This window comes from Alligator sinensis, unplaced genomic scaffold (genome assembly GCF_000455745.1).
Source record: "Alligator sinensis unplaced genomic scaffold, ASM45574v1 scaffold117_1, whole genome shotgun sequence".
Classification (NCBI taxonomy): Eukaryota; Metazoa; Chordata; order Crocodylia; family Alligatoridae; genus Alligator; species Alligator sinensis.
Genome location: NW_005841855.1, coordinates 1,744,588 through 1,769,121, shown reverse-complemented (window position 1 = coordinate 1,769,121; position 24,534 = coordinate 1,744,588). Strand labels below are relative to the sequence as shown.

General features: G+C 41.7%; 1 protein-coding gene across 1 annotated transcript in view; it reads right to left on the bottom strand.

The window, feature by feature from the left end:
- The window catches only part of TAF4B (TATA-box binding protein associated factor 4b), a 101,729-nt gene that overhangs the window by 52,176 nt on the left and 25,019 nt on the right, over positions 1-24,534 (bottom strand). The window contains exons 6-9 of the mRNA XM_006016408.3: positions 21,598-21,687; positions 16,445-17,047; positions 7,239-7,374; positions 6,309-6,414 (exon numbers count right to left, since the gene is read on the bottom strand). Of these exons, the coding sequence (XP_006016470.1) occupies positions 6,309-6,414; positions 7,239-7,374; positions 16,445-17,047; positions 21,598-21,687 (935 nt within the window). The remainder of the gene's footprint in view (positions 1-6,308; positions 6,415-7,238; positions 7,375-16,444; positions 17,048-21,597; positions 21,688-24,534) is intronic.

Here is a 24,534-nt window from a genome sequence, read left to right as displayed (position 1 = left end):
CACTTCTTATAAAAGCTTTCTTTTTGTGTTTTAGCTCATGAAAGAATTCCCTAAGCCAAGCCAAGCTGGTCTTCTGCCATACTTGCTAATTTTCCTGCGCATCAGGATGGTTTGTTCCTACATTTTCAGTAAGGTTTAAGATAAAGCCAGCTCTTCTGGGACTCCTTTTTCTACTCAGACAGTCTTTTCCCCCTCAAATCAGCTGCCAATTTTTTCGGAAAGAGTACAAGATGGATGCGAGGAAATATGATAATACACATACGATCTACTGTTAAAAATGAGCAGTCATACATGTAGTCCACCTGATGCATCATGAACAAACAAGTGTGCTAAAGCTTGAGAATTCAACACAAGTCCCTCTCTCCTGTTATGCTGACTGAAGGGCACAGACACCAAGCAAGACAGAAATTATTTTTGTTTTAATATATGAGAAGGGCTAAAGATGACAGAAAAAAAGAACACAGCTATCTATAGGAAGTATTCAGAACAAATCAACTTCCTATCACCCCTCAATTCTGAAATTTTATTGGTAGATGATTTTCCTCATTCTGCAAGATCTACTCCAAATAATTTATCCCCAATCTCGCAGTTCATTACATCCGTTAGGTTTTAGAAACACATTTAGATCCTTAACACACTAAGGAGTTCCAACAGAACCCAAGATGAGAAGCTTATTATTTAACAAATGCTACAGAGTAACAACTGAATACCTCTTCATACCAATGCACAATAGTACGATGTTAAGGTTAAAAATCTCCATTTTCGGGGCAGTTACCGTAAGATTTATTTTAATATTGCAATAAATTAATCAATCAAACCAGGTTTCATTCTTTGAATCAACTCATCCATCCAAATCAGTTCAGGGCCAACTGCTGCATAACCAAGATGAACCTTTTCTGCAACTACACAAACTCTGCAATTAGTGACATTCCTGTTCTCGAGGTAAAATACCTAACAAATTTAACAGTGCTGTGGCATTGCTCCCATTTGTATTCCAAAAGGTTTGTACTTTCCCTCCCAGAAGCAAAAAGAACCATGGGCACTGTTACTGCATTATGGAGAAGGAAGGGAAATAAGTGTGAGAGCTGAAAAGTTCAAGATGCACACTGCCAGGCTGATCAAGGTTAACCGTTAAGCTCAAGGGTATATTGCAGGAAAAGAGAAGGGCTAAAATACAGCTTGCGCATAATTTTGATACAATACTGCTGCAATTCCAAGCTTCAGATCATGCAGAATTTAAAATGTCTGAACTGGGAGTAGTCAAAATGAAATTAATGTTTAGTTAAAATGGATGGAAAAAGAAAACCAATTCAAACTTTCTATGAAAGATCTGAAGCTAATATGCTGCATAAATCCTTCAGCAAAAATTCTTATGGAAGAAATATTTGTACAGCTTTAGCAGTTAGGCAATTCAAAGTCTTTTACTATTTAAGTTAGGATTAACAGGCAAAAAAAAGCCTCTCTCTGCTGCAATGTGTAGGCACTGCAATAAGAACCTGGGGTACTTTGGACTCTGGTCCTTCACGCTCTAGAGACTGCCTCTCCATCTTTGAAGACATCGCAGCTGAGATGAGTTCAAGTGCTTTCCGGAGCTTCTTTGAATTGACAAAAGCTTCTGGCTGGGCATTACCAGAGTGGTCTCAAACTGGAATACAATACACCCTGCAAGGTCACTAAAAGGCCCAACTATTTGCCCATACTCTTGGGTAAACGTTTCTAGGTAAAATGGCATGCTGTTTGGGCTAGGCTGTTTTCTGACTGGAAGACAACCATAGCTTCTTCCCTAGTTTTTCTGAGTGGAAGTCAATGCTGGTTTTAAAGAGAGGTGCTACAAGATCCCAAAATGTAGCAATAGTAATCTAAATACAGAGGATATATATTTTTTTTTAATTAGATATTCTTCCTCTACTTCAACTGGCTTATGCACCATTTATTTTTTGGTGTGCACACTCCTTGTGCTTTTTAAGTTAAGTGTCTCTCCCCACCACCTTCATTTGTGCCTCTTTACAGCCAAGCACATTATATATAATTTGCTTAGGGAAATGGAGACTGGTTCTTAAATCAAGTTTCATTCATTCTTCAGTCTAACAACTTCCTGGCTGGTCCTCTGTCCTAGTTTAGTATGCCAAGGTAAAAGCTAAATCCCAAGAGTTTCACAACAGTTATAGGAGTACAGTGATGACTGAAAGCTGAGGTCACCATATAAAAACAAGTTTCCTTCCCCTACTTGCCATTAGTGGTTGAACCATTTCAAATACATGTTCATAACATCAGCAGAATGAAATTCTTAATCGTTCAGGAAATGTGCAAATTGGCCTTTGGTGCATGGTAATTGAGTGCTAATTGATTTTCACAACTATACTTCAATTTCCTCTTCCTAATAAACTACCATCACCACAAATTTTTTTGCTGCAGTTGAGACAACATGCCCCAGTGTAGTACAGCTCCTTCCATGGATCAGCTAGTAAAGGAGTTCATGAAATCAGTTGTAGCCACCAACACAGCACACACAATGAGCCAGCAGAAAGCCAAATACTGAAACTTAGCACTGAGCCCTACCTGACAGGAGCCAAGAGATAACATTGAATAGGCTTATCTCTCGGGTAGATTTTCATTGTAATTTAGCCTAAGATTATCTCCTTTTCCCTTCCAACTCATAAATTTAGTATCAAGGAAGCGAAAGAGACTACAATGGCCAAATTAAAGGGAAACAGACTACAATGGCCAAATTAAACAGAATCTTCCTCATATTACAAAGCAGTGGTTTTCAAACTTTTATTTGCAGACTCTTAAAAAAAGTTGAATGGAGGTGCAGACCCCATGTGAATCGTAAAATGTGGGTATTCACATACTTTTAAATTCATTATAGTCATCTTTTGCAAACCCCTTAGACATAGTTTGTGTACCCCCAGGGGTCCGCAGACCACAGGTTGAAAAACAAAGCTATATAGTTCTACCAGTGTTTCAATTACAAATCTAAACCAGCTCTGTCACTAAATTTCTACAATGTTTTTAATAATATATACTGGAAGAGCTTTGGTTTGGACAAGCAGGCTTCTTTTTTAAATTCTTACACTTTACAGACAGATTTTAACTCATCTCTGCCATATGAAGCTGAACTGTATTATACGTTGGGTCACTAGCCTGGATGAATAAGTGTGAAATACTAATGAAATACCAATTTGCACACAGGTAAGTAAAGCATAAATTTTCCTTACCAAAACACAACTCTAGAAGAGAAGTACAACCAAAGTAGTGCTTAGCAAGGATTAAATGATATTGTATGGACCTGACAAGCCTTTCATTTTTCAAAGAAATACATACTGTTCAACTCATTTCAAGTGGTGCTCCACATAACTCCACTTTTTTATCATCTCACTTAAAGTGCATTTTTAGCTGGAATAAGATAAATTCTGGTCATCAGACAGAAATATTTTCAAATGATTCGAGCCTGGCCTTCCTACCAGAAATTGGCTTGTCTTCACTTTAAAGATCTCTCTATGCAATACAGTTCTACAGCTATTTCAGGGAATGTTATGACTTCTGGTATTGTGTTAATTTTCCAAAGACCCTTTTCAATTATTAGGAGGTTAAAATTCAAGGAGGGGGATCAGCTTGACAACGTTGAGGGAGGGCTGAAAGGGAATAGTTCAGTTGTCTCTGCTCAAAGTTCACAGTAAATGAAATACAAGCCAGGTAACATAGATGTGCTTTATTTTCCAAATCTGAATATACTGAAGGAAAAGTGGGCCTCTGGCACCCTCTGGTGTTTGAATAGTATATATGATTTTGACTTATTCCATCTTTTATTTAAATTTCTGTTGTTGCAGGGAGTTTGGGTGGGGGGTAAGAATGCTGAAAAAAGTATCTAACCCCAATTTACATTCTGCTACCCTGGACTAAAAGTTGGGTCCTTAAACAGGCAATCCAAGTGAAACTATTCCGACTGGTAGAGTGGATGAAGCAACCTGAAGAACGGGCAAGAATTCTATCAGCACTCTTATACCACATCCAGATGAGTGTGGACGTATGGTATGCGGTGCCACACTGCACGTGTAGGCATTCCCCACACTGCTACCTTGTGTATGGGGGGGGGGGTGGAAGAGAGTAGATCCAGGGGTCAAAATAATCCATACCAAGTGGGGCAGCACACATGGTGGCAGCATGCACCACCCAAAACTGGAGTCTGGTTTACCAGAGCTGCACGTCAGCTGCTGGACAGGCTTCCTCCCACAGCTGAAGCCCAGGGAAGCCTCCAGGACCCCAGGTAAAGCTGCTGAGGCCATCATAGTTGTTGGCCCTAGCCTCTCCTATGCCACATGCCAGAGCACACGTGGCATAGGTGTTCCCTGGGGACAAGCAGCAGTGGCACAAGGTGTTGTGCCACTGCTACTTGTCCCCAGGGAAACAAATGTCCACGTTCGTTTGGAAATGCCCTTAGGCATGGTGGTGAAGCCATCCCTAAAGATGCAGGGATCTGTCAGGAAACTGTTTTGTAAATACAGCAAAATTTGGGCCATGCAGCTTACACAAGAAGCTGTAGAGTCCATCCTTTCCTCTCAGGCATTTAGCGAGAATTCTGACAAACACATACAGGAGGTTCACTCTCCTGGAAGTTTTTTTAAATGCTGGTTCTTCCCTGGTTATTTTGCTCCTGGAACAGCCATTTTTATTCTGGAAGAAAAAGCCTGAACATCTGTACATTCATGGTTTCTCCTGGGAGAGTCACTGCTCCCCCAGGAGAAACTGAATACCCATATATAGCTTTAGCTTACATCTCATTTTTATAGTGGACCATGCTTGAATTCATTTAATTAAAAATCAAATCACATGGATCTGAGGAACAGTTGACATGCAAGTTATTCAGTTCTGAAAAGGGCTCTTCAGTTCTTAGGAGGAAGAGAAGGAAATAAAAATGGGAAAACAAGAAAGGAGACAGACCTGGTCAGCATTTGAAACCAGAATCTCCCTCAACTGGTAAAGAAATATTTAAAATGCTTTCTCTGCTGTGCACTCTCAGTTTAGTTCAGTTATATTCTACCAGCTGAATTTTAAACTTCAGTAGAAGTCCAGGCTGCAATTTTCAGAGGGATCTAGGTTAGTTAAGTGCTCAATGCCCACTGACTTAAGCCACTTGACAGCATCAATACATTCTGAAAAGCAGAAATCCACTTGGAACCACACCAGGGAAAAGCAGAGATTTTCCTCAAGTTTTATGTGCACATTCCTAGAAAAGTAATTCCAGCATGGAAAGCAACACAGGGACCTGGTGATAAGGAACTTGAAGGAGCAGTAGAAATGATGAATTCAAGAGGGTTAGTTGTTTGTTCCATGTTTTGACTACTGACGGTCTTTCATTATGCTATTTTCTCTGAAAATTTATGCTATATGTTACTGTAAGTAAGGAGTTTTACTTTTGTATCAATTTACAAATATGTTGAACTTTTGCTAGAGTTTAGAATTTAGCTGACAGATTATAGGTCATAACGTCCTGATCTTTTCTCTGCAGAAGACTAGTTTCAAGCTTGATTTAAAAAGTCACAAGTGACCTGCTTATTGCAGTCTCTGCCTCTCCCTACCACTGTTCCAACATTAGACTTTCCATAAGGAAAACCAATTTTGTAGTTCTGAAATTTAATGAGTTACTCAGATTAGACCTTTAAAGTACTGTAGCCATCTAAAGGGTGGGTATTTTCCCCAGGAGCTACAATTAGTGATTTAGTCAGAGTCTCACCTCTCACTACAGGGGTAAGCATATAAGAAGAGGTAATAAAGAATGTGTTAAAGAGCTCCATACTGTATTGACAGGTTACTAGCACAGTCCAAATTAGTTTAGTGATATCTGGCTGTCTGAAATGAGCAGAGGTAACTTTTAGTTCAACTCCAACTAGGGCTTTTGTTGCAAAATAACAATACTTTAGATTATCTAATACTGATCTCATATGGCAGAGGACTGACATGTGTCCTTCATTCAAAATATCCTTCACACACACACACACACACACACACACACACACACACACACACACACACACACACACACGTAACACACTAGTAACTGCATGATAAAAAAACACCAGCACAAACGGTACAATTCTCCATACATCAAGAACAAATGTATCCATTTTTAGGTCAAATGATTGTAGATTCCCCCATTAGCATTTACAGATAAAAACACCCAGCAGAATTTTTTAAAATATTTATTTTTTATTTAAACTTAAATCCCCAAATTGCTATTGCTGTCTGCGCCTTTTGTTGAAGTCTTGCTTCCTAGAGCCACACAAACTTCCGACTTTGTTTATTTTTACCTGAAGGATGTTGTTCCATTCTCTTTTATTTTATTTTTCTGAACAGGAGATGCTTGAAGCGACAGAATTTTATTTCCTGGCAGGGTGATTTGTTTCACAATGGAACCTAAAAAGTATCAACATCACACAACAGAAAACAAAAGTGACTACCAATTCAGTTCATACCTTAAAAATGCAAGTGTCTGTTCCAAACTGAACAGCAATGGGCCATTTCAGTCTATTTGGAAATCAGACATTGGAAAAGAGCAATATGTTCTACAAACTTTGCATGGCTCAGAAATTAAAACGTTCTTCTTAATAAAAAGCAGGAAATCACCACCTCTCTCACTAGCACAGGTTAGATGATGTTGAAACAGGCTGGTCAGGAAAGAGTCCCTAATTTGGTAAACTTTGGTTTACATTAACCGGTACTTGGAAACATCTCATCAATATCCTGACTTTCCAGAACCAAAAACCAGAAGCAGTTTATAGAAACAGTAGTTTACTGGGATAAGTCTACTTTGAGCACTCGAAGCAGGGGGAGGGAAGCATTCCACCACACCAAAAAAATAAATATTGTAGCTGTAACTATCCATGAATTATGCGAGAGGCAAGGACTTCTTTATGGCTGATCTCCTTTATTGGACCAACAGGATGGTTGTAAGAGGAGTCAGACAAGTTTTCAAGTGAAAGGCATTGTTTAAATCAGGTCATATTTTTATGGCATATTTTCTAAACAGGCAAAAAACCCCCAAGCAGCGACTAGAACACTGGCAAGCTTCTGCTGAGAAAGCCATTCCAAGCAGACACCAAACAGAATTGACCGATTCCAGCACAATCAGGTGTTTTCCTACATCCCTCCAATATATCATCCTGCTAATGTTATAATGAGGAAGTGCCACATTACAAATAAATAAAATAAATAAAAATAAATTTAAAGTCTAACCCTACCTGCAGGAAACTGGTTAGACTGAATCAGTGTGTTTAATGGCATCCTTTTATTAGCGGGTGTTTGAAGAGTCAGCACAGAGGTTTGTGGAAGGGTGGCCACTGGTTTTCCCATGCCTCCTGATGGCTGTTGTACTAGCTGGAAATAGTACATATAACATCAAATGTAGGAAAAACATAAACCCAAGTATACAGAGAACTGAATACAATCAACTTGCTCATTCAACCAAATCTGTTGAAGGGAAAGCATGCAAGTCTGGCTTTCAGTTACGAAAAAAATATGCTCATGAAACCTCACTTTTTTTTTTTTTGGTCTTTATGACAACAATAAAAACCTACTAGTAGTTCAAATTTGTAGCTAGCAACATTTATTTGTACGAACAGTTCAAATGCTCTGAACAGAAGACCTCTCACCATGCTATTTCCAATCAGAACAGTTTCACTGAATTCTATAAAATTCATTGCACTAATGGCTTTTCACCTTGTTGCCGGTTTCAGTTAACAGTGTATCAATAGAAGACTGAACCCACCTGTCAAGTCCAAAAGGGTCAGTATCACACAACTACTCAAGAGACAGTCAGAATTCTTCTAACATGAACAGGTTTTCATAAACAATTCTTAAACTGTCATTATACACATGCAACCCAAAAACTGCCGACATTTTTAAAGAGTATTAAACCAGCTGAGGATCAAGATTTAAAAATTTAAAAGTAGTCAATGTAGAAGAGAAAAGAGTTATAATAAATGGTCTCAAAGGTTTATATACTTTGGGGTTGAAGCATTAAATGCTGAGTTTACACTATAGGAATAACAGTAAAAAAGAGAAAGAAGAGAGGGGGAAAAAAGAGAAAGAACAAAGGGGGGAAAGGAAAGGAAAGGAAGAAGAAAAAGATCAGCCCTTGATATTTCAACAGCAGTGAAAGTATAGAAGAGGTGTGCTGCATCAGACTAGTTGTTTTGGTGCTTTTGGCACTTGAAGGAAAACACAAGATTAGCAAGATTTCAACGTTCCATATGCAGTAAGGCTTGAAACAATGCAGAAATCTTTTCCAGACACACCACTGTCTACTGCCAAGAATAAACCAGCTCACAGGTTTCAACAGCAGCAAAAAGAATTTTTAGTTATACAGTGACTCATGGTTTGTTTGCCAATAGAATGTGGTTTGCAAAATTTATAGTGGAGAATAGTGGTTAAATGAGATTTAAAAGCTACATCGAGCACTGCATTTTAGAGATTCTTCTATCAAGACACAAAAAGTACCAGCATCTTCAAACTGGATTCCTAATTACTCAAACACATGTACAGTATTTTTCCATTACCTTGGAACTTGTTTTCAGGCTTAACCTTTATTAGTGTTTTAAGTTAGAGAATCTGTAGCAAAAAGCTGACTTTTTGATCTTGAGATATTTATCAAATGGAATCCGAGCACATGGTACTTAAAAGTTAAACTATAGAAAATGAAGAGGTGCTTGCCCTGGCATTTAAACAGTGTCATTACAAGATTAATGACATTGGCAAAAAAATTAGGGCAAACAGAAACAGAGGTGCTCTTGCACACGGGAAACATTTTATTAATAAAATGTTAGTCTTTTAAATAAATTTTATAAAGCTATAATGCTTAGGTGCAGAGGGGTAATAGGGCATTTGCATTAAAAATGGCAGCAGAATGCTAGCTAAAAAGTGAGTGGTCAATTGTAGAAGCATTATCCATTAGCTTCCTATGGTTCACTCCATGCGTCATCTCTCCTCTGCATCTTTGTGGAGGCCCCCTTTTTGTTTCCTCCTTTAGTATAACTCAGGATAGCATAAAAAGCTTGGAAGTCAAGATTAAGGCAGGACTTAACTTTATTTGCATAGCTTAAGCTCAGAACAGAATAAGAATGGGCTTCTCCATCTACCTCAACTGTGTTTCACCAGGGTTCAGAGTGGCTCTAACTGAAAACTCCCATCTAACCATGGAGAAAGCCAAATACAATTAGGATGTGAAAAGTGAAAGATTTGTTTACAGACACAGCTAATTAGGGGATAATTAAACTTTTCTGAACTCATGAAGACACCCTTCGACTTACAGGATCTGCTCTCCTGTGAAAAACCTATTCTGAGCACACATCCGTAATGTCTCCACTGTGCCTAACAAAACCCTTTGGGATGCATCTGCAGCATGCAAGGTAGAAGAGAAATAGACATGGCAAGGAAAACAATACAATTCCAGGTTAAGGAGTGGGAACAAAAATAAACGGAGTAAAAAAATATTCCCTTCTACTAAAAAAGAGCTCCCAGCTGTTTTGGAGGTGCAGACACACAACAGTTATACATAGTAATTACCCTAGACTTTACTTCATACTAACAGGGTATGTCTACACATGCCATTGGGGCAGCAATAAGCTGCAGACCTTATTGCTCCAGTTTATTGCTCCCAGGAAGCCCCCATGCACATGTCTGCATGTGCGCCTGGACTGCAGCACATACAGCCTGGACACAGAAGCTCCAGCTGGCAGGAGGCTGGGGGCAGAGGAAGCTGGGGGGCAGCCTGCCAGCCCAGGGCTGCTCCAACATGTTGCAGAGGAGCTGGCTGGGGCATGAAGGTGCTTCAGCATGGGGTTAGCTGGCAGGCACCCTCATGCCCCAGCCAGCGGTCAGTGTCTACACCTGCGCTGCTGTGTATGAAAAGTTCTACAGCAACATAGTACTTGTATTTAAAAGTATTATGCTGCTGCAGAGTTCATTAATTTTGTTTGCCCTAATAGGGGTGCACATGTAGATGCTGAGATGTTTGCTGCACAGCTAATTAGTCAACTGCACAGACGCACCTACACAGGGGTAGATACAGAACCCTCCCCCAAGCTAGCTATTACAGCACTGGGTCACAAGGTGGCAGGGATGTCAGTTTGCTACCACAAGATTAAACTGCTAGGGCAGTGGTCACCCATCAGTGGATTTCAATCCACCGGTAGATCTCGGATCCTCTTGGAGTCTGAGGCTGGGGTGGGGGGCGAGTGCCTGCATGAATAAGGGCATACGTGCGCACCCCAGCCCAGCAGGTCAGTCCGTGGGGGAAGGAGCAAGGGCTAGATTAAGACCCCCACGGTGAGGAACAGTGCTGGAGAGACAAGCAGGGGTAAGTTGAGTGGAGCCCCAGCTGGGTGGGACTTACCTGTTGGGAAGGCACACCCCCAAATCTTTTTTTCTCCCCCTGCCTTGATCTGCCCCCCCACCTCTTCCTCCCCACAGACTTATCTGCTGGGCAGGGGTGCATGGTAGATCTTGGGCTGCTTTTAAATGCCAAAGGTGATCTACTTAAAAAAGTTGGAGACCACTGTGCTAGGGGAACAGACACACATCACTTGCAGAGGGGTAACTTTATCCCAGAGCAGAGTAACACAACAGTATACAACCACATGTCATATGTTCATTAAAAACTCTGGAGTAAACTTAGTACCTGCACTCTTTACCACAGATAGGGAGCATTACCTCCAAAAAAGCCAGGAACAGAAAACCATGTGCTATCAGTACTGCTTGCTTTTTCCCTGAATCTTGTCTCTTGCTCTCAGCTGCAATACTTGGGATATGAGACAGACAGACAGACACAGACACACAGACAGACACAGACCAGTCAACGCCGCAACACACACAACCCCCAGGGGGGGGGGGGGAAAACAAGGAATAGAAACAACTCTTTAAGCCAAATAACTTGGATTTAAAGTCCCGTCCCCCTCACGTTTAGATTCTATACATGGAAAATTCTAATTAGCAGCAGGTCATCTTAAATGTGTACGCCCCACCTTGCTATGGCAGGGAACGCAGCAACAGGCAGTGAGGAGCCAGAACCCTGTCACTAACTCCCCTACTCCTTGTCTACTTGTGCCTGTTGTCCTCCCCACCATGCCTGCCCCCACCCCCGCTGCCTGTACCCTACCACACGCTCTCTTCAGTGCCTGTGTTTACACCCTGCCATGTTCTTCTCCATGCCTGTGCTTGTCCTCAGCTGCCTGCCCACCAGCATCCTGGATGCTGCTTCAACAATTGACCACTTTTGGTCAACCGCCCCACCATGCCTGTGCCTGCCCCCAAACACCCTGCTCTCCCCAACCCCCTGCCCCCTTGTACTTATGCCGGCTTCTCCTTCCCACACTCTACCTAGTCCCCTCCATCACCTTCTGCTGCAGTTCTGCTTCTCCATGGCAGTCAGCAGTAGCCACAGCCCCACCCAGCCCCAGCCTAGACCTACCAGGGAAAAATGGAGGCAGCTCCCTCTAGCCCAGCTGGGAGCTAAAAGGAAGGTAAGGAGGAAGGGACAGGCACAGACATGAGGGCATGCTGCAGGTCTCCCCTGTTCTTCCTCTGGTTGGCTCATTTGCTAGGGAAGGTGGAATGCATTCTGGACCAGTGCAGGCAGTGGCTCAGCTCTGTCTTCAGCCCTGCCTGCTGGACCTTTTCTTGGATTCAAGTAATATATCGTATTGTATTTAAGACACTTCAAAAGGATCCCTGCGGAAAAAAAGGACTGCAATTAAAAAGGACTAGCTCTATAAGGAGCTAACCTTTTTCCTTAGCAGTAGCAAGGCTCCAAGATGAGGCAAAGGGGAAGTTTCTTCATGCCCTGATAGACAGAATGCAAGCAGCAGCAGAGCAGAAGCTGCAGATGACAAGCAATGACCTGAAGAGGTAAGGCACAGACCACCTCAACAGCTGCAATCTTCCAGCATCTAGTAGAGGGCTTAAATAAGGGACTGCTTCCAAGCAACTTTGACTAACTTGAATCTGAAGCGGTTGAATTGATTTATTTTTATAAAGCATGATAAAGCTTGATAAAAATCATAGAATCATAGGAAAGTTAGGGTTGGCATGGACCTCAAGAGGTCATCTACTCCAACCCCCTGCTCAAAGCAGGACCATTTCCCAGCCAGGGCTTAAAAAAACAAAAAAAAAAAAAAAAAAAAAAAAAAAAAAAAAAAAAAAAAAAAAAAAAAAATCAAGCCTGGCCTTAAAAACCTTGAAAAATGTGCAGAAACAAGACTGGCCGAGTGGTAAATGGGCAGGGCAGGGCAACAGCACAGTCATCTGGATAACTTGTTTAGATGGTTTCAGCTTATCAACTGCATCCAAATGGCTGTATTAAAATAAGTTCTAGCCTGTGTTCTTTGTTCCTATGGGTTCTAGAAAATGACAGTTCTAAAAAGGATTAAAGAGGTGAGAGATAAGCCCAACATGAGCGCCCAGTACAATGTCATGGCAGAAAGTGAATATGAGACCCTGGATGTACAAGAAGAGTAACTGGTAGGAGTTTGAGGTTCCTTTTACTTGTGTGTACAACCCTGGTGAAACAGCTATGGGAATACTGCACACAACCTGGTGACTCTATTTTAAAGGAAACACTGAAAAAACTGAAGAGGATGACAAACGAAGGCACAAGTCACAGGAAGACCTACAGCTCAAAATGCATTTGGTTTAGCAAGAAGACTGAGAAACAACAATACCTTCATAGGGAGAAAATGCAAGGGACTGAAGGGCTCCTTAATTTAGTGTGTAGAGGGGAGGGGAAAAAACAAACAAAAACACCCAGCCACCAGCACGAACAGCTGGAAGCTGAAAACAAGTCCAAAACTGGAAAGAAGGCATGCATTAGATATATATGATTAGACGTTAGGAACAAGCTATCAGGGGAAATGGTGGATGGTTCATCTCGCAATGCTGTCAAAATCAAGTTCAGATGCATTTCTGGAAGACATGCTTGAATCAAAAAAGTTACCATCTTAAAACAGGGGTAGCTGGGAAAGTTTAAGGCGTGTGCCACAAAAGGAGGTCAAAGCAGTTGATCGTATGATCCCTTTCCAACTTGCATGAATAAATATGTAATTTTGGTATGTGTTTTGCACCATTCATTCTAGGAGCTTTATGGAGGGTAAATAAATATTAGGGGTTCATAGGGTAAACATGACCACACACTGTTTTTTGCACCTGGGAATATATTTCTATTAATAGTTAGCTAGAATTACTGGTACTCTGGAGCAAGATTATCTGAAAAAAGGAAGTTTAGAAGTGCTACAGTACAGGTTTCCCTTGCCAACCATGGTTTTGAGTACCCACACTTCAGATAAGTGTGTGGGGAAGGAGGTACAGTTGGAAAATACTCCACGACCCCCCTGGCTCCGCTCGGGCCTCTCACTCACCCCCCTACAGCCTTACTGGTGCCTCTCATCCCCCACCCCTGCCGGTTTTGACAACCACGGGAACGTTCAGGATCCAACCCCTGAGATTGGCGAAGGAAACCTGTATACAATATATTAACTTGCTAAGCCAATGGACAAGCAGGAGGAATACACAGAGTACAAGAACCTTGTTCTTCATGTCAAAAGACTAGGTCTCACTTGCCAGAGCCGATGATAGGAAGGGCTTTTCTATACATTAAACTTCAAAGTCCAAGCTTCAGGCATAGAGAATCTCTGCTGTTCTCCGTTCTGTTACTGAAGAACGGTGATTGCACACAAAAGCTTGCAAAGAACATTTTTCCAACGACTTATTTGGTCTAATAAAAGATAAATCACATCTACCCAAAGAACCTTGCCTGCCTAGCTTCAGTAAGGCATGGCTCTGCTAAAGCCAGAGGCTGGTAAAGGAGAACTTTTTCTAGAGTCTGCAAGACGTCAAAGCAGCATCAGGGAAGACAGATCAAGCCTCCTAAGTGAGGCTTCTTTAGATACCAACAACCTTAATGAGCTAGTTGTAAGGAATCAGTGGAAGGGAGACCTTTGGAATCTTCCTGCTTCCTCAGTAGTCACCACCCAAAACAGGAGAGCTTGCTGCATCTAAACACAATAGTTTAATAAAAAAGCTTGCTTACATTCACAAATCACACAAGAGCCTTCTTCTGAAATAATGCTGAGGAAGAGGAAAAGGACCCATTACACTTTAAGCTGGTTCCCACTGCTTTTATTACGAAAGCATTGCTTTCTGGCACACTTAACTGTTAAGTCCTGAACGCATGTCCCTGTTTGTTGGGTAGATGGCCAAGGCAGGCATGATGGCTGCTTGCTTTAAAACCTTAAAGCACTACAAGGTCCAAAGCAGGCATTCCCAAAGTATGGCCCACAAGCCCTTCCAGCCAGGCTTGCCCTTTTTAAGCAGACATTTGGGGAGGAAGACTTGGAAATCCCCAGTCTACAGGGAGTTCTCCCCCCAAAACTGCAGATAACTTGGAGAAACTTTCCACTTTCTACAGAAGATGTTAAGACAATGGAACAACTGATGACCGGGGGGGGGGGGGAATGCAGGGTGAATACAGAATCCCTGTAGAGATGACATGTTTCTCCCCTTGCCTCTGCAACTGTAGGAGAATCCATGCATTTTGAGAGATGAATTCCTGCTCTATAAAGCATTGACTGGGGTGGGGGCAGTCAGGGGGAAAATGGAGTGGTAGAAGAGTTTTGGATAAACAAACTCAAAATTTAGTGCTGGCTGTAACACTAACTCCTTTGGTGATCTGAGGAAAACAATTTCACCCCTTTTCTTCAAGCCCATTTTATTTTTAAAAAATTCATCAATAAAGAAAGGATAGTATCAGCCCAATACAAGTGGTGAGGATTGTATTGTATTTCTAAAGGCATTATGCAGAAAAAAACCTTAGCATTTGAAAGAATAGTTGAGGTAGGCAGCAGCAGACAAAATCTCTGGGACACCACGCTCCACCCGCTTCTCATCTCCCCAGCACAGGAGCCGAGTTCCCCTTTTTACTTGCACAGTTGGCCAGCTTTTCCTCTGGATTCATCAGCTTGCTGCAGAGCCAACATAAGCTGCTCTCCAGGACTTACACAGCACAAAGGCTACATTTTCTTAGCATCAGAGGTTCAAATTTAGTCCTCTGAAATAGCAATGGTAACATTTCCAAGTTGGCTTAAGATGGCACTGGAAAAGTTGGCTAGAATATACTTTACGATTTAAAAATCAACATGCTATAAGCATCCAGTTCACTACATAGTTTAGTGCTTTTTCCCCTAGCAGACTTAACTTTAGAGTAAAGCAAAGTGGGTGTCAAGGCAGGTTTCACTTGTTCTTTTAAAGCATTATTTTCACACTGCATGTTAGCCCATTTTGTCACTGTCCTACAAAAAGGAAGATCGGCCACTTTGACAGAGGGGAAATTGGAGAATAAAAGACCTCTACAAATATGATCCATAGCATTCAACTAACAATGATATCACATGACCAATTTTAGGAAGGAAATCTAAACCTGTAGAAAGCAATATGAACTGTAGAGGACTAATGTTTCACAATGTCTGTCCCCCAGAGTAAGTCATATATGAGTTTTAGAACTAAAATGAATTCTTCTTGCTGCAAGAGAAGAGAATAAGGGCTATATTTCTTGTGATTGCTATATTACCTGGACTAAATGTAGTATAAAATACCTACCTGTCTAACCATGGGTAAACTGATTAAATTCCAGCCACCCTAAATGCTTCTGTGCCAAGGGGCACAAGGAATGCATGTTTGTTAAAAAGAAGTGATCATTAAAATGTTCTTGAGGATCTTAACTAAAGACTGCGATTTAGAGAAACTTAACATCACTGTCATGGATATTCCAAAGACAAACAATTTCTAATGCACATGTTTATCAAGGTTTGGATTAACTAAAGCTCTCTATAGTGTTACTATGTGGTCATCTTTAATAATTGAGTTTCTTTTCATTACTTTATGCTTTAGTCTCTGTAAATTTATTTAGCTACACCATGGAAGACACCAGAAACATTTACACAAAATTAACCAAAAAACCCAGCAGTAATTATTTTTGGCCTTGCAATAAGAGAAACCCCAGTTGCCCCTGAACTGGAAGTCAAGAGCTCATTTCTCCAAATCAGATCTTAAAACAAATATTCAGCAGTCTCATTCACTTCAACTGCTGGACACCCAAGCCTTGTGACCCATTACATTTGGTATTGGAAAGTTTCCTTCACCAGTATGTTTGATCTTTTCCTCACTTATTAAAAAAGCTGTAAACCATGACCCTCAGGCTGAGAAAGGAAATACCAATATGTATTTATACATATAAATGAATACATATTGCATTTGTCAAGCAGAGTGGAAGAGTATCTTAGATAAAATTTAAGTAACTTATTAACTCATGGAAGAACACATTCTTACCTAAACAAAGACCTTTGGAGCTTATGATCTGTACTTTTTGATCGAAAGACATTAGAAAACAAATTTATCTTACCAGCTGTTTCACTTTAATTGCCTGCTGAGTACTGCCTGAATGAGCAAGAAGAGAGTTGGGTTGTGTAATTTTAATACTAATAGGAGTCCCAATGACTGGTTTCACAGACTGAAGAGAGGTTGTTGCTGTAGAGGCCAAGACCGGCTTCAGCGTTGATACTAAAGTTGGCTTCACAGTCTGAAGCGAGTTCGTTGCGACTGAAGAGGTAAAGACTGGCTTCACAACATGGATAGTTGTGAGTGGTGTGGTTCCTACTGTAGAGGTGAAGATTGGATTTGCAGGCTGAAGAGTGGCTGTCACTGGGACAGAAGCAAGGACTGGTTTCACAGTCTGGAGCGAAGTTGTTGGTGGTGTTCTCACCACTGCAGTGGAGAGAACTGGTTTTACAGCTTGAGAGGCTGTGACCACTGTGGAGGAAAGGACTGATTTTGTGGGCTGAGGACAGGTCATTGCCACAGCTGATGTTGTCACTGGAACAGTGGAAGTCGTTGCTGAAGAGATCTGGGTAGACACAGCTTCTTGGGTTGGAGACTGCTGCTGCATGCACTGCTGGATAAAGCTCTCAGCATTGGGCATCAGCTGCCGTAAGGCAAGCAGACTTTTCTAGAAAAGGAGAAAGACAGCAGTGAGCCCAATGCTACAGGCACCTGTCACAAAACTAGAATTATATTCTTTTTCAACTGATTTCCACCACCCTCACCAAGTCAGTCTTATTTCATGAATTGTGGTAAGTGCATTAATCATAATAGGCACGTCTACATGTTTATTAATATGCTGTAATTACAGTGCATTAAGCTTAGTACCTGTAACGACAGGTAGTAACTTAATGCACCACAATCAGCGCTACTGCACCTTAGTGCAGATTTTTTTTTTTTTTTTTTTAGTAACACTACTGTGCATTAGACTAAATCTACTGCATATTAACACATTAGCTCAGGCTTTGCCTGTTGTTCTAATGTGCTGTAGAATTTGGCTTCTCTGCATTAAATGTCTCATGTAGGCATGCCCAGTAATATTCAGTTACTATCAAAATGACAAAGCAGCTTGGCATGAACAGTGAGAGAATTGGTAGCATATTATATGCAAGATGAAGGATATCTACTGCCTTGCCCCATAGAATAAGCCAGCTTCATGATGTTTCCCTATAAATTTAAAATCAGCTACTTCTCATTTAATAATTGGGCTGCAATCTAAATAATGCAAATTCCCCATAACTATTACACTGCTTTTGATCTCCTTCCCCACTCCCAAAGCCCAGCAAGTATAGTATAGCAACAGTAACTATTATTCCCTTGAACAGTTAGGCTTGGTACAGACATTTAAAAAGCCTGAGGAGGAATAAAATTTACGGTTTTATGGAAGCAGCATAGTTTAGATTGGTAGTGAACAAGTTTGCCCTTTGGTGGAGGGGGGTGCAAATCTTAGAGCAGATTCCACCATTTTTAAAACCAGTCTATGCATTCTGTTATGGGTATAGCCAGTTTCCAATCACTTTTACTAGTAAAAGTATAATGCTTGCATCTGCAGAATGCAAGTGTATCCAATTAACTATACAGATGCAGGGGTTTAGGTTGTAGCCGTGTTGGTCTAAGGACATAGGCAGACAAGGTTCCTTGGGTGAATTTGATATCTTTTATTAGACCAACCCAAATAGCTGGAGAATAGTTATTAAGCAAGCATTTGGATTCAAAAACCCTTTGTCAGGCTAAGGAGGTTTCTTAGCCTGACGAAGGGTTTTTGAACCCAAAAGCTTGCTTAATAACTATTCTCCAACTATTTGGGTTGCTCTAATAAAAGATATCAAATTCACCCAAGGAACCTTGTCTGCCTACAGATGCAGGGGTTTAGGTTGTAGCCGTGTTGGTCTAAGGACATAGGCAGACAAGGTTCCTTGGGTGAATTTGATATCTTTTATTAGACCAACCCAAATAGCTGGAGAATAGTTATTAAGCAAGCATTTGGATTCAAAAACCCTTTGTCAGGCTAAGGAGGTTTCTTAGCCTGACGAAGGGTTTTTGAACCCAAAAGCTTGCTTAATAACTATTCTCCAACTATTTGGGTTGCTCTAATAAAAGATATCAAATTCACCCAAGGAACCTTGTCTGCCTATACAGATGCAAGCACTTTCATACCAATCCATATACACCTACACTAGAGACAGTAGCAACTTGAACTATGTACATAGTTAAAGCAGCAAAATTTGGGTGGAAATAAACCTTTACTCTGTAAAGGAAGACATAAGCTGAGGTGTGTGGCTATTTTTTTTAATACTTCACTGGCTAGAGCACCTCAAGTTCCTATAGCTTTCTCCTCCAAGTGCTTTAAGAGAGGAAAAAAAGGGTCCCAATTCTCAAATAAAAATGAACCAAACTTTGGTAACAGTGGGAACATATTCCCATCCCCAAGGGAGCCTGTAGCTCAGTGGCTCAGGGGTACTCGGGGACCCTGTGAGGCAGTGTGTGGGATGCTAGCACAGCGCACCAGGGAGCCTGCTGCACCATGCAGCCAGCTGCACCCAGGTAGCATGGCATGTAGAGCATCAGGGTGACAGGGATAGTACAGAAGGAAGGTGGAAGAGGTGAGGGGGTTGGCACATAAAATTGATAAAGGAGGGCCTTTATTCTGCTTTAATATCTTCACAGGAGGTCTAGAATCCCCGGCTTAGAGAAACTGGGAATGAATTGCTCAGAAGTGCTGGAATTTGACGTTAAGCATTACAGGGCAGAGTGGGACTGACTGACTTGCGGTGGAAGTGAAGCTGGCAAGCCTGCTAAAAAAGTAGTAGCGGGGGTTGCCACCAAGATTAATATTAATGCATAACAGCTTACTAGTGATCATGTGAAGTAGTACAATATGTAGGACAAGTGGCAAGCTGTGCATAAATTCATTTAGAGCATAATCATTTCACTCTGCTTCCCCAGGTCTCGAATTGAGGCATTTGGTGTCTCTCTCATGAATGGGCAGACATGTCCATCAACTCCCATGCACACAAGGACTTTGGATCCAAATGCTAGTGTATCACTTTAGATAACTAGTTTTTTGTTTTGTTGGTTTGGAGTTGTTTTTTTGGTGGGTTTTTTTTTTTTTGGGGGGGGGGGGGGGAAGGAACGGATGCCTCTCTCTTTGCTTTTGTTTTAGTGTTCCATGCATTCTTTGGATTCAGTACTTGCTATATAAGAGACAGGTCTCTGCTTTGCAGAATGAAATATGGGGAAAACAAATTAAATCAATGGTGCCTGATTTGGATAGAGAATGGAGGTACAGTTATCCTGGACATTTTATTCTAGGCTAGCCTAGTTTGATAGCTTAGCTGGGCACCTCATTATAAACAGCCAAAAAGCAAAATGTTTAAATAAAATAAAAATTGCACAGCTGTTGTCTACAGTTAAATGGCAAGAGATGAATCATGAAGTGTTTAAGAAAGCAAACATCTTTATTCTGCTTTCCATTACAAATACTTATTCAGTTGTACAGCCTCTTCATCACATTTGACAGTATTAATCTTTAGGTCAGTTGCAACAGAAGGGAAAAAAAAAAAAAAAATCAGCGTTAAAAAAAACAAAGTGAGAATTGCAATGAGGAAAGCATGAACTCCAGACAGATTTAATTTAATAAGAAAGGAGTAAATTTTAGAGCAATTTCTTTGCTCATAGGATCATGGTTTTACTTCCCTGGGAACTGAATGTGTAAGGGCTTTAAAAATGAACTGGTAGCTCTCACAATGTTATGGAGCTCCTCTACACTAACAGCCCCATGTTATTCACTGATTATAATGGATAACCCTCAACCTCTGACAGCAATACTATGCATCAGGACTACTGTGGCAGAAGGAGGAGGAAAAAGTGGCTTCTTCTCTCCACAGCAATGAAGTCACAGCTCTCTTGTGAAAATCTACGTTAAGCACCATTCTTCCTCAGAGCACTCTGTACTGAAGACTACTCGTTTTAGAAGTTGACATAAACAAGTACTGTATTTGCTCGATTCTAAGACAACTTTGAATTTACAACTACCCCCCGCACCCGGTAATTAGATACTAGACACAGATTCTAGATATAGAAAATTATAACATTTATAACTTTCTAATTATTTTTAGATTTGCCCCCCACTGCTGTGGTAGGAAGCCAGCAGCAAGGGGGCACGCAATGGGAAAAAGCAGAACCAAGGGGGCAAGGGGGAAGAGCAGGTGGTGGGAAAGCAGGGCCAGGAGGAGCAGGCATCTTGCCATTTATCCCTTCTCCCCCTGGTAAACTACCACCCCACCTATTTACCTCCTCCAGTTTCCCCAGTGATATGGGCATAGAGAAAGTCCCGGAGCCACTCTTCCCTGCCCTGCTCCCTTCCCCCCTCCCCTTTCTATGGGAAGATAGGGGAAAGAGGAATGGAGCAAGGTAGGGAAGGAGAAGTGTGTACAGTGCAGAGCTGGGTTCCCAGCACAGATGCTTCTTACAGCATGGGGCAAACTAGAAATGACAGCAGCAGCACCCACCACGGCGTGTACATTCCTTCCCTGCTTGGCTCCCTGTGATGAGCAGGGAGGAGACCTACTCTTAGAATCGAGTAAATATGGTATTCTTGTTATTAATACCTTCAGATTATTCTAAGTGATAGATTTTTTTACAGAGATATATTTAACTATTAATGTTTCTTTTGCTTTTGCATCTCTCTGTACTCCAATGACAGTGAAACCTATATAAAGAAAAAACTGACTTCAGTTCTCAGAGCTTCAGTGGAGTCCAAACACTACAATTTAAATCTTTTAAAAAGAAAACTAACATCGTATTGGAATTCCAGTAGCTGTGGAAGCATTTCTGTTTAAAAGAAAAAAGGGAGGAGATAGCCCATACATAAACTAAGTATAGAGCCCTATGCTGAATCAATTCAGTCTTCGCAGGTCAGTCTAAGCTGCATAGATTGAACCTAGTTTACCTTAAATCAGTTCTGGCCATTTTGAAAGCAGCTTATGTACACTGCTCTGTACATAAGCTGTTCTGTTGTTAGAAATTTGAACAGGTTTCCAACCACTTATACTGGTTTGTATGCAACTTCTGTTCTGAGCCATTGTCAAATTGGAAGTGGAATGTAAGGTGCAAAAGAAAAGTTTAGGAAAACAGCAATTGACAATATTTCACAAAAATAACTACACAAAAAAGTACCTTGAGGAAAGGGACCAGGTATGGTTGTGGAGAAGACTTGAGTTCTATGTATAGTTTTTTTGTAAATTCTTCTGGTTCAATTTTTGCTTCCTAAGGAGAGAGGGGGAAAAGAAAAAAAAAAAAAAAAAAAAAGAGCCTTTTATGAATACAGGAAGTTATATGGAGAAAGGTAGAAGCATCCCAGTTGATGGAAATTGTAAAGTGGTTCATTTTCATAGTTCCCCGATGTTTTTTACTCCTATACTTTTAACCAAACTGTTGGAATACAACAGCATTAAAAATCCAATTCTTTTAATACAGCATTGAACTCCTTGTTTTAATTAACATTTATAAGAGCAATAATTGCTCAAGATCCATTTAACAAGTGATTTTTAAATGAAAACATTAGTAAATTTGCTAATATATATACACACACACACTTCCAAGATGAGGTACCTTCCCTACCCTCTCCCACATGGGAAACGCAATGCCTCATCTTATAATCAAGCATCCATGAAAATGAAGTACCTGCAATCAGAAGAGGTGGCAGGATTCCATGCAGTGGTAAGGGGCTTGGTGGAAGCAAGGGGCATGAGGCATGGGGTTCAGGTAGTAGGGCAGGTGCCCAGGGGGTAGGAACCAGGGAGGGCAAGCAGTAGGGTTAGGCCACCTGTACCCCCTTTCCTCTCCACCCCTGGCAGTGAGGGGGGGGGGAGGGTACATTTAAGACAACCCCCCAGTAATTAGGTTCTATACATGGAAAATTATAACAAATTTATACATTTTCCATAATTGGATTCTATATAATTGGGTGGTTGTCTTAAATTTCCAGTTGCCTTGGATTTGTGAAAATATTGTTTATTGGCCCTGCTTAGTACCACTAATAATAAATAGTCTATACTTCAATATAAAATGTGTGTATTCTCCACAAGTGTAATGGATGAAATGGTATTTAACATACTACTTAAGAAGGTCAAAAACAAGTCAGCAATTTTTCCATAAAGCAACTTTACTATAGTAAATGCTTGGTAGAATATTTTCCAGCCTATTTTTGAGAGAGATCTTAAAAGCATAGTACAAGGAGGAAGCTTATATTGAACAGATATGTTCAGTGCAGATTAATGGTATCTGAAATAATTTATATGCATTATTGTTCTTTTATTTTTCTTCCCTTCTAATCAGCTGCTTGGCTTGGCCTCATTAGTTGCTGAGCACAAAGCACTGAAAATCTACCCTTCCTCCTTTGGATTAGTTGCTAATGCACACTGCATGTTTAGTATGATGCATCAATACTTCTTACATGTTTCTGCAAGAATTGCCTTAGATTGCTTCATCTAAAACACATAATTAAAAAAGGAAGTATAGGATAAAAGTTAAGGCTGGCACAGGATTTTACTTGTGCAAAGTTACTTCTCCCATACTTGTTCACTTACTGGCACCTTATTTGTGTTTGGAAACAAACACTTTAGCAAGACTGCAACAAAGCAGCATTTAAACACAATTTGGGGAGAACAGTAGAAAGAATTATTTTTAAATGCCTATTTGAATTGCAAACTTTAAAATGTCAGTATTATCTTGTTCTATTTCCAGTAGAAGCAGACTCTTGTAATCTAACAAAGAGGCACAAGCAAAAGGAGAGGGAAGGAAGAGAACACTGAAGGATCCTTTGATTGTCTTCATGTTTACGAAGTTGTAGACCGGGGCAAGTTATCATTTTCCGCTTCCATCATACTCAGCTATGCTTGAGCAGTACATGAGTCTGCCCTACAGCATCAGTAAAGGATCTTGCTTGAAACTACATGTAGATTTTGGCCAAGTAGAGGCCTTAAGAGAGGAAAATAATACTTAACTCTTATAGGTAAGTCATGTGAGAAGTAACAAAAGAAACCCTAACTGCCCTGGGTATGGCTCAAAGAAGCAACTGTCCAAAAAAAAAAAAAAAAAAAAAAAAAAAAAAAAAAAAATGCTATAAAGGAGTCTCTTCTTAAATGAACAGCTGGATCTAGTCCAGGGGCAGGCAATTATTTCAGGCACAGGGCCACTTACCCAGTTTTGGCAAGCTGTCCGGGGTTGACGGGAGCCCCGCCTTCTGGTCATCATCTTGGGACCAATGTCCTAATGTCTTGGGACCAGTGTCCTAGGGCCAGCACCAGTGGGGCCCAGAGCAGGGCACAGGCTGGCAGGGGTCTGTGGAGCCAGGCTAGGCTGCACCAGCAGGGAGAGGGGGGACCTGGCCCGCCTCCAGAGCCCCTGCCAGCCAGGACCCTGTACCCCTGTTGCCCTGCTCTGGGACACCAGTGCAGGTGCTGTGCTCCCACTGGCTCCCCTCCTACTCACTCCCAGTGCCCCCCAGCCCCGTGGCACAGGTGGGGGGCAGCGCACAGCCCCAACCCCCTGCTTGCTGGCAGGGAAGGGGTTGGGGCTGAACAGGGGGGGGGGGTGGGAGTGGCCCCTCACCCGCCCCGTAGCTGACACTCCCTGCTGCAGCCATTTGCAGCCCACACGGGGCTGGCGTGAGCAGTCAAAGGCAGCCCCACGCGGGCTATGAGTGGCTGCAGCGTGGGGCGCTGGCCATGGAGCAGGGAAGGGGCTGCATTTCCCCACGCTCCGCAGCAGCTTGTAACTCAGACCACCACCACCGCCTCTGGGCTGCCCAGCACGCGAGCTCTGGGCAGGAAGCAGCAGCAAATGCTGCACGGTGTGGTAAATGGGGGAGGAGTGGGGGGCAGCGGCCCACAGCTGTTGCCGCCGTGCACAGCCCCGATGGGCAAGCCCGGAGCTGCACAGGGTCAGGCTGGCAGTGGGCACCAGCTTGTAACCCAGCCCTGCCCTGGCTCCCGGCTCGCCCACTGGGGCCGTGCCACAGCTGCAGCAGCTGCGGCCCCCTCACTTGCCACACTGGGCAGTGTTTGCTGCTGCCCACCCAGAACTTGCACCGCAGTAGGCTGTGGTGAAAAA